The sequence below is a fragment of the Coffea eugenioides genome, chromosome 5, assembly GCF_003713205.1.
Source record: "Coffea eugenioides isolate CCC68of chromosome 5, Ceug_1.0, whole genome shotgun sequence".
NCBI lineage: Eukaryota > Viridiplantae > Streptophyta > Magnoliopsida > Gentianales > Rubiaceae > Coffea > Coffea eugenioides.
Window position 1 is genome coordinate 41,720,128 of NC_040039.1, and position 17,272 is coordinate 41,737,399.

General features: G+C 41.2%; 1 protein-coding gene across 1 annotated transcript; it reads right to left on the bottom strand.

Moving 5' to 3' along the window:
• Positions 1–15,465: 15,465 nt before the first annotated feature.
• Positions 15,466–16,498, bottom strand: LOC113770436. Its single transcript, XM_027314887.1, has 3 exons — positions 16,287–16,498; positions 15,973–16,175; positions 15,466–15,845 (listed from the first exon to the last, which is right to left on the bottom strand). Exons 1-3 carry the CDS (start codon positions 16,383–16,385, stop codon positions 15,668–15,670), a joined length of 480 nt encoding a protein of 159 aa, XP_027170688.1. The 5' UTR covers positions 16,386–16,498; the 3' UTR covers positions 15,466–15,667.
• Positions 16,499–17,272: the final 774 nt, after the last annotated feature.

Below are 17,272 nucleotides of genomic sequence, written 5' to 3' on the forward strand. Positions count from 1 at the left end.
AAAAACAGGTTTACCATATTTTGTTGGACATTTTTGCCCCTTTACTATATTCCTCCACTCCACATTGCCCATGCCACCGGATGAAGAACCGTTGAAATTCGGTAAAATGACTCCGCTGGAGAGTTTTTGCGAGTTTAGTGACCTTTTCGGCCACAAAAAAAGTTTGGTGACCAGAAGGTGCCATTTTTAATAGTTTAGTGACCATTATAATGCGCGCCATTCCACTTCTAAATAAAATGCATAGTATACAAATTTAATTACCACCAAGAAATGCACAATCGAAATCTAAGCAGCTCCAAGCCATTTCACACACGCTGCAATAACTCATCAAATAGAAGACACTCTTAACAGAAGTATCATGCAAGCCATTTAAGAGAGACTGTCGAAAAACAACTACACAGTTGAGTTTCAACTGCTTGATATCAAAGCCATTTACTTCTAATGCTTGTTATCAGACTATTTCTGCAAATTCTGGGTGGCTGGTCCGCTGGTGCATCCCAGATTCAAAATTCATCCTAAATGAATGAGAGACATCAATATCTGTACCAAGAGCCCATATGACCATAAGATAAGACACCATAAGAGTAGAAATAGTGTAATACATCATCCATCCAAATCTAATAACTCCAACTTCACACAAATCAAACAAAATACTGCCAACCAAATATAAGTTTAGAGTCAATACATTACACCAAATATAAGTTTAGAGTCTTAATCACAACAAAGTGGTGCTCCAAGGTCAACCAATGCTTCGGCCCTCATCATTAACAACAGCAGCATTCATAATGATGCCAAACTTGTGCATCCTCCAAGCAACCTCCAACTGCAGCCGGACTGCTTTGATCACGGCAAGCACATTCATAGCAACTAAGTATCATGGATTAGAGATTAACAACATTAGAATTTGAATCCTCAATTATTGTTGCATCAACCTCATCCTTGTTGATATTTAGAGACATGATATTTTGAGTTAAATCCTCCAAATTCATATTTAGAGATCCTACATTATAAGAATGAAAAAATATATATAAGTAACAAAACCAGAAAACTAAAATATGTATAAAAAAACTGTATTTACCTTCACTTTTATCTCCAAATAACCAGTCCTTAGTGCAAACTAAAGCCTCAACAATTTGGGGTGAAAGTGAACTACGAAATTGATCCAAAATTCTACCACCAAGACTAAATGCAGATTCAGAAGCAACGGTTGATACTGGAACACATAGAATGTCCCTTGCCAATTTACTCAAATCTGGAAATCGAAATTGTTGTGCTTTCCAATAATCAAGAACAATAATATGTGAGGATCGTTTAGCTCTTGGCTCATTTAAATACAATTCCAATTGACTTTTTTGTGCACCACAGGCAAATTCAAAGGTGTCAAATTGATCAAATTCCTACATAAGTTACAAACAGAGATATATTAGATATGATAATAAAACAAAATAGTTAAAAATCATCATAATAATCATAATTTTAGAACGCAATGAAGTCACAAAAGTTTAATTTTCATACCTCTAAAATATCAAATGATTGGTTGTCTTCTTGTTCCTTGGCTCCATGAGGAGAATAAACTTCATTGCTGCCTCGAGAGCATGAAGATGATGCACCAGGTGTGTTGGAAATCTTCACATACTCATTATAGACATCAAAAAGTGCATTCCTAACCTTGACTAATTTATTAGACCCCGGACCATATAGCTTATTATAACTAAATTCAATAAACTGAAATTTATACCGGGGATCAAATACCACAGCAATTGCCAACAAGAGATTGAACTCAGACCAATATTTGTTAAACTTCACAAACATTTGGGAAGCAATCCTCTTCATAAAATCATCTGAACTATTGCACTCCTCAGACAGCTTCAATTGAATCTTAAAAACTTGAGGAAAGTACAAGTTACTAGTTGGATACTTGGACCCCGAAAAAGCATTAGTTGCCTCATAAAAAACTTGAAGAAAACTACAAATTTTTTCAACTCTTCCCCATTCTTCAAGAGATGGACAGCTCCGAAAATTTGAATCACTTAATTGTAAGTGACAAAATGCAAGGCGATAATAAAGTGCACTGGAAAGCATTCTATATGTGGAGTTCCACCTAGTAGGAACATCTTGAACTAAGGCTTTTTTGGAATCAAGAGAAGTCTGTGTTACACATTCGGTGAACCTTAACTTCCTTGTTTGAGAACCCTTGACATACTTGACACATTCTCTTATTAACTCCACAGATTTATCAATTTCTTTCAAACCATCTTGCACAATCAAGTTGAGAATATGTGCACAACATCTCACATGAAACAACATACCATCACAAATTAAAGAATTTTTCAACTTAAGCTGATTCTTAAGTATTGCAACACAAGAATCATTTTCAGAAGCATTGTCTAATGTGATGGCAAACAACTTCCTTTCAATACCCCAACTACTAGCCAAACTGTAAATTTTTTCAGCTAATGCAACACCATTATGGGGAGGAGGCATATAAGAAAAATTCAGAATTTTTTTCTGTAGCAGCCAATTGCTATCAATGAAGTGTGCAGTCAAACTCAAGTATCCATCAGTAACAATAGATGTCCATGCATCAGAAGTTAAACATATTCGACTAGGACATCCCCGCAATTCACTACCAAGTCTATTAACTTCCTTTGCATGCAATTTTTTAACGTCCGACTTGGCTGTGTTCCTAGTGATATGTTTAATTTGAGGCTCCAAATATGTAAGGACATTTTTAATTCCCTCATGCTCCACAAATGAAAATGGCAGCTCATGTCTTACTATGGCATGCACAAGTAATTCTCTAAATTTATCTTGACTAAATTGTGCATTTCGTGTGGCAAGAGCACCTTTGTCAGAAGTGATTAGATACTGTCCAATGTCCTTTGTTGTCATTTTTACACACCTCTTTACATGTCGATGCAAATTACCTGTCCCACTTTTACTCTCAGCAGAATATTCATTCCCACATTTCTTGCATCTGCACTTCAACTCATCGTTTGGATCCTTTTTGGGAATAATGTCGAAGTAATCCCAAACTTCTGAACTTAATCTCCTCTTCTTGCCAGGCATATTGATTGTAGCTTTTGGAGGTAATTTCTTTTTCCCAATTGCACTAGTGTCAGGGCATTGAGATTGATGATTTGTGTGGCCTGTTTCCTCGATGCTATCACTACTCCCTGTATCACCATCTTCTTCAATACTGATTGAATTTGGATATGTCATACTTGTATCCATCTGTTAATCATCAAGAATTATGCAATTCAGTAGTTATGATTTTTGGTTAAAACAAATATTCAGTAATTAAACAAATAATAGTGCTTCATATTAAAAATGCTTAGTACAAGAGGGGGGACGAGGGAAACAATAACAAACTAAATCAAGTGCAAGTGAGTGTCATGTGCAGAATAAACTAAGAAGTAGTGGTGTCTGATGTTATTGCTATCTTGGGGAAACAATGACGATTTATGTTTTCGTCCCAAGCTTAATGGAAAATCTGTTTTCTGCCTTGTTTGTTGGAAAGTTTTTATTTTCTTCTTTTTTTAATTGGAACCTGGCTTGTAGTTTCTATAATTTCCTTGATTAGTTACTGGTTTTGTCACGATAAAATTTGGCAGCGCCACTTTAAAAGGATCAAAGCAGAGATACAAAATTAAAGTTTGAGAATTAGATTGGCCAAAATAAAAATTAAAGGTATAAATTGATTTTATTAAAAAAAAGGTTTGAGTACTAAATTCGCCATTTGCCCATGAGTTGTAAACCAAAATTTTGGTATGCCATGAGTTTTAAACCAAAATTTGGACCCCCAAGTTTAATATATCCATTTTCCGTCGACGATCCCAAATTAAAAACATCAAAAGCACTCCTCAGATCATGGCTGCCTCTACATCATAACACTGAACCGCCACTGCCTCTATAACACTACCATTAAGCCCTCCAATGTTGTTTGATCACAATTACCATGCAAAAACCCAGATCGAATATTAGGGACATTAAAATTCGAAATCAGAGACAGTTCAAAGAGAAGAGAAGAAAAAGGGAACCAAACATCAAACGGACATCAAACGGACCCATCAGCCATTTATACTTCAATATGTTTGTTGCCCTGTTAACCTCCAGATTTGGAGGAAGAATTTAGAAATCGATCCATCACCACCAAATCCTTCTTAAAAGTTTCACCTCACCACCGACAGAAATTTACATTAGTAGTGAAAACCAATCTTTTTGTATAATATTTGAACTTATAATAGAAACATCTCTGCCAACCTTTTTTAATCCAGAAAGTTTTGTTTTACCATATCATCTTCATACATGGTTATACCAAAAGAAAGCTGAAGCAAAGGGCGATATTACACCACAAGAAAGAAATCGATTTAGGGGAAAAAAAATTGCTGTAAAACTGCACCTTAGAGAAGAAAATCCGTTGCTTGCTAGTTGCTTCTAACCGCCGTTTGACAGATGAAGACCGTGACGTGAACTGGTGAAGTGAAGGGCAAGGCGGCCGCCTTTCTAGTTTTGCCGTTTAGAAGAAAAGGGGAAGAAAAATTTAGGGTTAGGTGAGGAAGAAAGATTTCGGCTTTTGGGGTGAGGATTTACTGATTTAGGGCCGGCCAACTGAAGACTCTAAGTGAATGTGTATGTGTAACTGTGTAAGCCTATTTAGTGTTTAGATAATTTTTTAATTTTTATTTATTTATTTTTATTTTAGAAACGGGTTAACAGGTCAACCCGATTTTGACCTGATTTTGACTCGATTTTTTTCGGGTTTATCGGGTCTGACTCGATTCTGACCCGAATCCTCAAAATCTAAACCCAAACCCATTAATTTCGTATTAGGTTCGGGTCGTGTTTTCAGGTCGTGTCCAAAATTGCCACCCCTACCTTTCCTCCGAGGCCTTGGAGTCTTTGAGAAACAATGCCAACTACAATAAGGACTCCAAGAAGTTGTGTGATCGGATGGCCGAGGGCATCCAAGTTGGACGAAACCTGATCGAGATCCGGGAAGAGTTCAACAAATGGCTGTCCGAGCTCGACGAGGTGTTCGAGGAGGAGGAGGATGGAGGAGAAGCTACTTTCATTGGGGGAGACGCCAACGAGAAGGCTGGCGAAGAGCACAAAGGAGAAGGAGAAGGAGAGTCTCATCACGGCGGGGAAGAGACCGGCGAGAAAACTGGCCAAGAGGGAGCCGAGACGGGAGTTTAGGCTCGCGGGTGTTGAGGGAAATGCCGAGGCGGGAGGTGCTAGAGCACTCCTGTTCTCGGTTCTTGTATTCTTTTTGTAATACCCCTTTTCATTAAATGAAATATCTATTTTTTCTTATCTCGACTCTTTTAATTTCTCCCTTCGCCCCCTCCTTGTTCCCCTTAATTTTTAATAACGGATGGGCAGCATCGAAATATTAAAAAGATAACAGAATATCTGAAGTGATAACTTGTTAAAATTTTCAAGTATAATACAATTTAAGATTCTCGGCGTGCCAAGTCCTCGGCACTAGAGAGTCATCTCGATAGCTTTGCCTATAATATCCACTTAGATTGGACTCCACAACCCGGTAAGAGCCTTCCCATCTTGGGAATAATTTTTCTTGCGGTTCAGCTCGGCTGACCGAGTTTTTCCTTAGAACTAAATCTCCTGGTTGGAATCGACGATGTTTCACGCGGGCATTATAGTAGCGGGTCAAGGTGTTCTTGTATGAAACAACCCGAGTTGAGGCGACATCTCTTTTTTCCTTGACGAGGTCGAGATCCAGCAATCTCTCTTCTTCGTTCACCTCGGCTGCATAAACTGCCAGCCGAGGACTGGGTGTAAGGATCTCAGTAGGGATGACTGCCACGGTTCCGTAGATCAAGGAGAAGGGGGTCTCTTGCGTGGCTGACCTCGGTGTGGTTCGGTAAGATCACAAGACGCTGGGGAGTTCTTCTACCCAAGATGATCTAACTCGGTGTAGTTGGGTCTTGAGGCCATACAAGAGAATTCGATTGAAATTTTCTGCTTGACCGTTGGCATTGGGGTGGCCCACCGAAGTGAAGTGTTGCTTAATGCCGAGATTCTCGCACCAAATCTTAAACGAATTCTCGGCAAACTGCCTCCCATTATCTGAAATGATGACCTGAGGTATGCCGAAGCGGCAAACAATGCATTTCCAAAAGAATTTTTGAACCGCCAATCCTGTGATGGTCCTTAGAGGCTCAGCCTCGACCCACTTAGTGAAATAATCCACAGCGGTTACAAGGAAGGTATAACCTCCGACAGTTTTAGGGAAAGGACCAATGATGTCTGTCCCCCATTGCTCAGACGGCCAGTGTGAGGTGATCGGAACCATGAGATTTGAGGGTTGGTGGTGCTCGGGGGCATGGGCCTAGCAAGAAGGACAGCCGAGAACAAGGTTTTGGACATCTTGTCGAACGGAGGATCAGAAATACCCGAGGAGTATGGCCTTCTTGGCCAACATCCTGTAGCCGACGTGAGCCCCACATAGGCCTTCGTGTATCTCGTGGAGGACTTGGCTTCTCTCCTCGGGCGTAATGCACCTCAGCCATGGGCCAAGGTAGGACCGTTTGTACAGTTCCCCATCGCGGAGAGCGTACCGAGCGACTTTGCGTTGTATCCTTCTCGCTTCGGCTCGGTTCTCTGGAAGGATTGCTTGGCCTAAAAAAAGGATGAATTGGCTCATCCATATGTCTCTCGGGTGAACGGGGCAGGCTATCTCTTCCATGTATCCCGGCTCGGTCAGCACTTCCACTAAGACGGTCTTGTTAAGATTAGAAAATGATGTGGAAGCCAGCTGGGATAACTCGTCGCCCCGCCTATTCTGGGACCGGGAGATTCTTTGGATTTCGAAAGACTTGAAGTGCGCGGTGAGTTGGTGAACTTTGGAGAGATACCGTTGCATGGTCTCATCCTTGGCTTCATATTCACCAAGAACTTGACATACTATAAGTTGGGAGTCGCTGCGGACGTGGATCCGTTGGGCACCGAGTCGCGGGCTAGCTGGAGTCCCGCGATCAAGGCCTCATATTCGGCTTCGTTATTGGTAGCCGGGAAGTCAAAACGGAGGGTATATGAGCACACCTCTCCCTGGGGGCCTTTCAGGAGCAGTTCTGCTCCGCTGCCATCTCCGTTAGAGGATCCGTCCACATACAACATTCACAAGTGTGGGTTGGACACTTCGGCGATGGCAGAGGTGGATTCTTGACCTTCCGTGAAGGTGAGTTCAGCAAGAAAGTCGGTTAGGGCTTGAGTTTTATGGCGGTGCGCGGCTCATACGACAGATCGTACTCTCCTAATTCGACAGCCCACTTGGTAAGGCACCCGGAAGTCTCGGGTTGCACCAGTATCTGTCGAATAGGCTGGTCTGTCCTAACGGAAATGGGATGAGCTAGAAAATAGGGTTTCAGCCGCCGAGTTGCATGGACCAATCCTAGCACGAGTTTTTTCACTTGGGTTACCGAGTCTCCGGCCCACGGAGAGCTCGACTGACATAGTAGACTGGCACTTGGGTACCCTCATCTCGGATGAGCACAGCACTGACAGTTTCGTCGGCGACGGAGAGATAGAGGTACAGCTTCTCTTCGGATTGAGGTGAGGCGAGGGTGGACAGATGATGCAGATATTGTTTCAATTGGTCGAAAGTCTGCTGGCATTCTTCGGTCCAGGCAAACTGATCAGCCTTCTTTAGCACCTTAAAGAAGGGTAAGGCCTTCTCAGCAGATTGAGACAGGAAGCGGTTCAGTGCTGCCAGGCATCCGTTTAGCCTCTGAACTTCTCGGAGGTTCCGAGGTGGGGACATGTCCTTAATGACCTTGACCTTGTCGGGGTTAGTTTCGATTCCCCGGCGGGAAACCAGATACCCTAAGAATTTTCCTGAGGTGACGCCCAAGACGCACTTCTTAGGATTTAATTTCATCATCGAGTCCCGCAGGACGTCGAAGACTTCCCTCACATCTGACAAGAAGGCCGAAGTGGTTAAATTTTTGACGAGAATGTCGTCCACGTAGGCCTCCACATTGCGGCCGATCTGATCCTTGAAAAGGCGGTTGATCAGTCTTTGATAGGTCGCCCCTGCGTTTTTTAACTCGAACGGCATGGTAGTGTAATAGTAGACACCCCGGTCGGTGTAGAACGCCGTCTTCTCTTGGTCTTCCTCACTCATTCCTATATGATGGTACCCTTTGAAGGCATCTAGGAAGTAGAGGATCTTGTGTCCCATTGCCGAGTCGACGAGGGAGTCTATCCTCGGCAGCGGATAGCAATCTTTGGGACAAGCCTTGTTGAGGTTGGTGAAGTCCACACACATTCTCCATCCACCGGTGTCCTTTTTAACCATGACGGGGTTGGACAGTCAGGTGGGGTATTGGACCTTATGGATCATTTTGGCGGGCAAGAACTTATCGACCTCATCGGATATGGCCTTACTGCGTTCGGGGCTGAAGTGCCTACTCTTTTGTCTCACAGGACGGGCCTGTGGGTTGACGTTCAGCTGGTGAATCATGAGTTCAGGGGGCACTCCGACCACTTCATCCGCGGACCACGCGAAGACGTCTCGATGGTCCTTTATCAGGTGGATCATTTCTTCTTTTAGGGGCAAGGGGAGTCCGGCCCCCACTTGGACCACTTGGTCAGGTCTCGCCTCATCCAAGACCGCTTGCTCCACGTCATCCCCGAGCTTAAGCCTGCCGGGATTTCCCGCCTTCTGAGGATCGATACTGTCTATGGAGAGGACAGCTGGCCTCTTTTCCTCAGCCATTGACGCAGCCCGAGGAGTGACCGCGACCTGGATGGTAGCGAGGTAGCATTCTCGGGCGGCGTTCACGTCGCTGCTCACCTTGACCACCCCCGCAGGCGTCGGAAATTTGAAACTCAGGTGGTAAGTAGAGTACACAACTCTCAAGGCGTTGAGCGTGAGTTGACCTATTAACATATTGTAAGGAGAATCTGTTTTGACCATCGCAAAGCTAACAGGTACAGTTCTGCAGCAGGGATGACGCCCGATAGTCGCCATCAGGGACACCATACCCTTCGGGTGGACTACGTGTCCCCCAAAACCGACGAGGGGAGTTCTGACAGGAGTGAGTTGCTCTCTGGTCAGTTTCAAACTTTCGAAAGTAAGATAGTATATGACGTCTACTGAGCTTCCGGGGTCAACATAGACCTTTTTGACTATATAATTGTTGGTGAGAACTTCGATCACGAGAGTTTCGTGATTACTGGAGACGGCAGGGACAAGGTCGCTGGGACCATAGGTAATCATCTCGGATAACCGGGAGCTCGGCTCGGTCACCACCATACTGGCTTGGCGGTAGGTCCGTTTTCGGGAGTTTTGGCTGTCTCTTCCCGTCGGGCTACCCGCGATTGTGTTGATCACCCCGGCGATGTTAGGGCCGTAGCCCGGTGATCCGTCGCGCGGAGGCCGCTGGTCCTCCGTATGGTACTCGGGACCTCGGCAATAACTCTTCGTGTCCCGCCTGTCTTCTCGACGAGGGTCTCGGTTATCCCAATGGGAGGCGCTTCGGTTAAAGCCTCCATCCTTGCGGACGAATTGCTTCAAGTATCTCTGTCGGATCAGATTCTCGATCTCTCGCTTTAGGTCATTACAGTCCTCGGTCTCGTGCCCAACATCTCGGTGGTAGGCACAGTAGAGGCTGGTGTTCCTCTTATCCCTCCTCCCCAGAATTTCAGGAGGGGTTCGGCCGAGGTGATTCTGCCTCATCACAGTCAAGACGTGAGACCGACTGGAATTGAGTGGCGTCAGCTCGGCGTCCGAGGTGGACGACCTTCCTTTCACGATCCGATCGAAGACACTCCGGCGATCTCGAAATTGATTCGAGGAGCCACTGGGGTCTTATTCGACTCGGCCGGTGTCTTTTTTTCTCCGGGACTCTTGCCCAATACGAGCTGCTTGAGCTTCCCGCTTCGCTTCATGCGATTTAGGTTCTCATTTCGGATTCCTTGGTCTACTCGTTTCCAGAGTTCCCGAAGTGTACGGGGGTAATTCCGATGTATCTCGGTATGGAAGATCCCCGTAATCAACCCGTTGGTGAAGGCAGTTATGATTACCTGCTCATTTTGATCAAGTATCTGCACATTTTTCTCATTGAACCTCTGCACATACGAGGGCAGTAACTCGCCGGGAGCCTGTTGTAGGGTCAAGAGGTAGGCTGAAATCTTCGTAATTGGACGGGACAATACAAAGCGGTGGATGAACCTGTCTATCAACTCGTCCAATGAGGAATGCTCCTCGGTTCTAAGGCCCAGAACCATTTTCGGGCTGTCCCTTGTAGAAAAATGGGGAAAACTCGACAAATCATTTTCGGGAACGCAGTAGAGTCGGAATGCAGAGATGAAGGCGCGGAGGTAATCCTCGGGGTCACCTCGGCCATCGTAAGAATGCAAGGTTGGGAGTTTAAAATTTGGGGACACCATTTTCTCATTGATGTCATCAGTAAAGGGCGGAGCCCTCATGTAGTCGGCTGCTAAGCCTCCAGGACGCCAAGGGGGTCTTCATCTCGTTTTCCCAGTAGACCCCGGGAAAACGCCAGGAAAATAGAGGCAATTTTAGAGGTCGCCTTGGAAGAGGCGCACCTGGAAGTACTCCTAGAGAGGTGCCCCTCATCAGAGTCCTCACCTGAAGGTACTTCAGGTGACTTTGTCGATCTCCTCTTGGAAGATTCGACTTTTTCTTTCCCCTACCTCTTGAAGTACCTCCCTAGTTCTTCGAAAATGTTGGGATTGTCAGCTACGAACTCGGCCATCTTGACAATGGCGTCCTCGTTGGAGGGTTGGGCCCTTGGGGACCCTTGTTCTTCAGAGATGCGACCTTGCTGGGCTCCCGAGATTTGCCCAGCCCCGGTTGAGGGAACTCTCCCGCTTCTGGAGCGTGTGGATCTCATTTTAGCAGTAATCTCGTTCCCACAGACGGCGCCAATTGAAGAGGTGATTTTTGGTGGGTAGCTGAACCGACCTAAATCAATCCCTTCTCAAATGAAGTGATGTGTATTTGCTTATCCGAAATGGATGGCGGGGCTTCTCCCCTGAGATCACTCCAACGGTCAAGTTAGTATGAGAACGAGAGAAAATAATAGTATATGTGAATGAACAGTATGCTTACTTGTGGGGAGTACATAAGGGGTATTTCTAGAGCATGAGCGGATGATAGGACAGAGAGATCATGCTAGTGGGACCCATGTCCTGGTCATTACGGCTATGTTCCCTACCAGGAGGTCTGACTCTGACACTGTAGCCGTCTGGACATGGTGACGGGGAACCTTGCGTAGTAGCCATTAAGAGCATCAGGTGCTTTTCAGATAAAGCACTGGTCCCGGATGATGTCAGGCGTGTTGACATCATCAGCGTGCAGCCGAGGTGGAAGCCTGAGGTGTAGAGGTCATCTAAGCAGTAGACCAGGGACCTGGCCGAGCTCAGGGGTCATGTTTAGGACATGACTGCGCTCGTGCGAGGGACGGAATGGGGTCACCTCGACCGTACGGTGACCGCTGAGGTGAGCATCCTCAATAACAATTCACTGCAAAACATGATGGATTAATTCTAGCAATTATTAGTTCTTTCATTCTATCCCCAACGTTACACTGCTTTCTTCAATATTCTTCTAGTAATTGCAGAACGTGATGAATTTAGTTTATTAATCTTGAGTTTCTGTGTGCAAAAGAGTACAATCTCACTACCAAATGCAACATTTTAGGTCACGCACTAAAATCCAGCAGCAACTAAATCATTTCAACTAATAGCGACTAAGTTTTATCGCCAGTACGTGAAGAATCCTAATTTTAGGAGTACTTGTAGTATAAATTTGAAAGAAAACAAATACTCACATACCAAGGTATCTGGAGTAGACTGCAAATAACTCACAATATATATCATCTCAAACAGAAACAATGAAGAATCACCCAAGAATTAAAAATCCAAGATTAGTCTTACACCCTCTCAGTAAATTCTCCAGATTATCTTCAAAAAGATCCAACAATTTCCTTATTTATAATAGAGTAAATCTTATATACACTGGTAGTGTATACACTATCACAGTTGGATGCATGACATGTAAAATTTGGATTTTAAATTCAAATTTGAATTGTGTGTCATGCATTCAATAGTGAAAGTATATCCACTGTCAGTGTATATAAGATTAATCCTTTAAGATATACAAACGCTAGTGAATATGAGACTTCTTTTTTTTTTTTTAAGTTACAATTTCTCCCATCTTACCATCCAATAACATCTCTCGAACCGAATATGAGACATGTAACATAACAAATTACTCATTAAAGTATCCAAACCACTAGTTAAAAAAAAAAAAAAAAAAGGCAGGCGATGGGTGGGATTTGAGAAACTAGAAGAGGGAATGGGAATTTGAAACCAAACCACTAAATAAATAAGTACCAAAAATATTCTAAAAACTAGTACGAAAGATTTTCAAACTATTATTATTATAAAACACTACTTTGTAGAGTTCTCTAGCATAAAGTTGCAAGAATATAGGATTGAAGGGTAAACTAATCAGTCACCGAAATTTATGTGGGAGAAAGGGCAACAAAATCAAGACATTAATGTCCCAAGCATTGAAGAAATTCTCACCATGACAAAGGCAAAGAATAGTCGCCGTAATCTCTCAAAACTCTCTTGACCTTTCCGAAAACATAATTCCTTTTTTTTTTAGATTTTTGTTAGCAAGTGAAGGGTGGAATTTAAAAGGAAATTAAAATTCATAACCTCTAAGTCTTGGGGCCTTCCAAAAACATATTTATACTTACACTCATTGGTTATTAATATAGTGGCAGAGGCAGAAAAAATTCTTAGTGGGGGCAAAAGTAACACTAAAATTTTTTATTTACTTTTTTTCTAGTTTTTTAAGCAAAAAAATATTCACCAACAAATTGAAATGAAAAGCGTTTGTTTAGCTTACTTCAAATGGAATTTTATGGTTCACATATCCTTTTATAATATTAATATATGAACTAACTTAGAAGATCAGGTAATTCTTTCACTTCCCTCATAAGAAAACTCCGGAGCCACATTTGAAATTATATCAAAATTCTATGGGTACTATAGAAATTTAACTGGGGCTGTGGGTGCCGTACCCCCACCTTAAATCCGCCACTGTATTAATGTCACCTCGTTTTTAATATCACCATAGTTGTTCTCATGTAATCATCACATAATTGCCAAAACAGTAAGCAATAATCAAATAATTCAAAAGCCTATCTATCAGAACTCTTGAAAAATTCATTCACTCTAACAATCAAATCTGTAGTTTCATCACTACCACATTCTTCAAACAAATTTTCAACCCCAATAAAATTTGCATTATCAACCCGACCAACAATTTCATTACAGGATAATGACAATAAGCTGCTCTAATGTTTGCCACCCATGCCACTATGTTCTCTCGGTCGAAACTAGCAATAGCTTTGAAGGGACCCTTCTATGAACAATAGATGTCAATAATTTCCTACAGGACATTACTATCATGAAGATATGATTGATTACAAATGCAGTTGTACAATCCAACTAGGACAATGAAAGGGGGTGGTGAATCTGGTGATGGCATGATTACCAATGGAGTTGATAAGAATGGAAATGATAAGAGTAATGGCAATAATGAAGGAAAAGCAAAAAAGAGTGGCAAAATGGTTAGTTTTGATGCGGATATAGTGAAAGAAGATAAGAAGAAGAAGAATGTGGAGAGAGAGTGTTGTTTAGAGATGATGATGGAGGAGATTTTGAGTCCAGCTACCCACATTTGAGCCAATTGTTTCGTGTTCATATTTGGATGTCAATGATGTTTGCAGGTGAAAGGAATTTCTTGAAAAGGAACATCAGTTTGATTGGGGATGCCAAGGCAAGGGAATTGGATGGCAAGTGGAAGGAATTGCGCAATGCTGAAGCAAAAGTTTTGTTGAAGTTGGATTTGATGAAGAAGCGTACTAAATTGGTGATGGAGGCTATGAAGAACAAGTAAATATCTTTTGATATTAAGGCATAATCTTTTGAGTTTTAGGTTGAGGCATAACCAAGGCATAATATTTTTGAGTTTCAGGTTGATCATTAATCTTGAAACTTTATAATTCTTAGTTTTGGTCTAGCTATGGAAACAATTGGTTCCTGTTTTTGCCAATTCAGGTTTCAAGTTCTTCTGAAAGTTATAGCATTTATAAATTCTTGGATTTGAAAGTGGTACATTTGGATACTTTGTGGTTTCAAGTTCAGTTATCAAATATTATTAGATTCCTCCTGGTTATTGATTGATTACTCCTCCCTTTTCAGAATTTTACGTTTTCGACAACTCTTGTTTATTTGTGTTGAATGATGACTTGTCTAAGATGAAAGATACAGGTTATGTAAAATTAAAACTGGCTATCTCCCCCCTAGTTATGCAGCTGCCGGAAATTAGTATTTTGCCCAAGTAGAAAGAACTAGAAAGTTGAACTACAAGTAACTTGGACGTAGCTTGGTTTCCAAATTTGTGTGGTGATTGAGCCCATATTAGCAAGTAACCGTGTGAATTTCTTGAACTTGAAGACAAAATGGCCATCTTTGTGGAATAGAAAACTTCTTGATCCAAAGAGGTGAGTGCTGGGCATCGTCTTTTTTATCCTTAACCAAATAGCAGCAAGATGCCCCTTTCCATTGAAGTGGTCCAAATTCAATACTGTACCCAAGATGTCGTACAGTTTATTGAAATTGTTTCTTAAGATGAATCAGAAAAATGTAGTTGGCTCTTTAGCATTTGCTATAAATCTGTGTGGGGATTCAAACTTGACGCCTCTGTTAATCAAGTTACTGTTTTTATCAACTCAATTGAGATGATTAGATATTAGACTCAAATTTATACTGGTAACTTTTTCCAATTAACACAGTCTGCTATGTTTCCATGTCTAGTATGATCGAATACTTTTCCAACCAATATTTAAGCAAACACAGCAGACTTCTCTATTCTTAAAAAAAGGCAAACGTGAAATACTTGAAAAATAGTTCATTGAAATTGTTTGTCCGAAATTCCTCAAATATCACATAGCGCAAATGGGCCCTAAATCAGCTCCTGTTCTTCCTTGACCTCGTTTTACTAATGTTGCACCCTTCTTATTGCCCAAAGAATTTATGAACGAACTTACTTTACAGTCTGTCTAAAAGAATCAATAGATGTCAATACGTTTTTCAATATTGTAGTACCTTTGCGGGACGCTATCATGAAAGTATGACTGATCACAAAGGCAATGATACAAACCAACTAGGAGGAACAAAGTACAAGATTACACCAGTTTCCCTAACAAAACATAGGCTTGTTCTCGGTTTCTTTAGATTTTACAAAATCGAATTATGAAAATTGAATATAGAGAATAATCAGAATTAGCATTAGTTATTCTTTGGGTGATTATATATTTTAGCTTTTTTTATCATTAAAAAATCTATAATCCAAATATAAAAGCAATCGAAAATATCACAAAAACTGAGTATCTAAAATTAGAATTTATAATCATTTAAAATAATCAATTGAGAACAAGCCCATAGTGGTGGCCTGGTGGGGATGTTTTTATCATACATGAGGTTTCAAAAGGAAGAGTGTGTAGAGAGACTAATCAAAGTACCAAAAGGTGAACACAAAAATGAGGGGAAAAAAGGGGAACACCATAGATTAGTAAATTGAGCCTTTTGTTGCCTATGGATTTGCTGCGGTGGTTGTAACATAGTAGGCAACAGAAAATAGGCCATGAACCATGCACAAGATTCCTCCAATAGACAGAAAATGGTGGTGTGTGAAACCACAAGAGGCTCTTGACTTCCTGTTTGACATTATTCCAATCACCAACATAGACAAGGCGACAGCCAGTATGATCCTGAAAAATCCAAACATAACCAATTAAAAAGTGACAATAAGATATAAATATCTTAGACTCTATGGATCAGTATATTTTGTTTTAAAACCATTAGAGAGAGACTCATGTTGTTTTTCTACAAAATTACCATGTGAATAGCAGGCATGCTAGAGAGATTTGCCTACTGGGGGATGCTTTCTGAACATCATGTGTAGTGCAAATACTGCATCCTCCAAGCAGGTTTGCAAGTATATGAGCTATTGCAAGAAGGGATGCTGCAGCCAATCCCAGAAGAAAGGCATCATGGCTTGGCTCTTTGCACTCAAATATGAAAACCCTCAAATGCTTTTGCTGTATATCAAAATTGAGACACAAATATATATACTCAAAAACAAATTATACAACACAACCATGAAGTTGATCATTCCATCAATGTACAAAATTTCAAACCAATTGACTTGCCTGGTTTTGAGCTGCTTCTGCTTTGATACCAAGAATCCCTGCTGTAACATCCAAAGCCACAATCAGAAAACAAGCAAATATGCCAAATATTTTGGCCATCGTTTAAACGAAACAAGATTGGCCCTAAAGCACACTCTTTATCTCTTCTTCCTGATGTATGTGGTGATTTTGATGACTACAGGAACATTGAGCAAAGGAAAGCTGTATTCACTAAAGAGAATATAAAGGTGCAATCCAGTGTTTGACGTATCCTGTAATATATATAATCTAACCAAAATAATATGTAAATTAATAATAGAACATGCTAGGAAAAGTGTCTTTTGTCAACAGAATGCTAGCTTTATCTTGCTTTTGTGTCTCCTTTAATCTACTTTTTTCTTCCCTTTGGATTCCTTTCAAATGGTAACAAGCAAAGTAGGGTATAAACCAACTAAGAGGCAATTTGTTACTGTGGCTTGGAATCTATGGAAGACAAAAGTAAAAAAGATAGTCTGTACTCTGTACAGGCCTTTTTGACATCGAGGGCCAATGACTTCCCAAATTTTCTTGAATATGTCTTACATGATTGACCAATTGTTTACTTCATTAAAAATTGGAAGGGAAAAATCTGTAAGATGCAGTGTGAAAAATAATTATAACAATTATTTAAAATCATATTTAATACTTTATCCTATACCATCGATTTTTGAAAAAACTATTTTGGTATCCTATTTATTTTTCAAAAAACATATTTTGATGTTGGGACACAACTAATCTTAAGTGTCAATTTTTTGGAAAAGTAAAGTTAAATCAAGAAAGCATCTAAATGCATGGAGAGTATACATGCCAGTGCATATTCAGATAGTAATTTTGGGTGTATCCATCAGAAACTGGTTAACAAATCCTTTTTCTTTAAATTGGTTTTCAAATTCATACACTCAAATCTATTTGTCTCCGCAAAATCTGGGGTTAATGGGATATGATATGTCCTTATCTTATTAGATCCT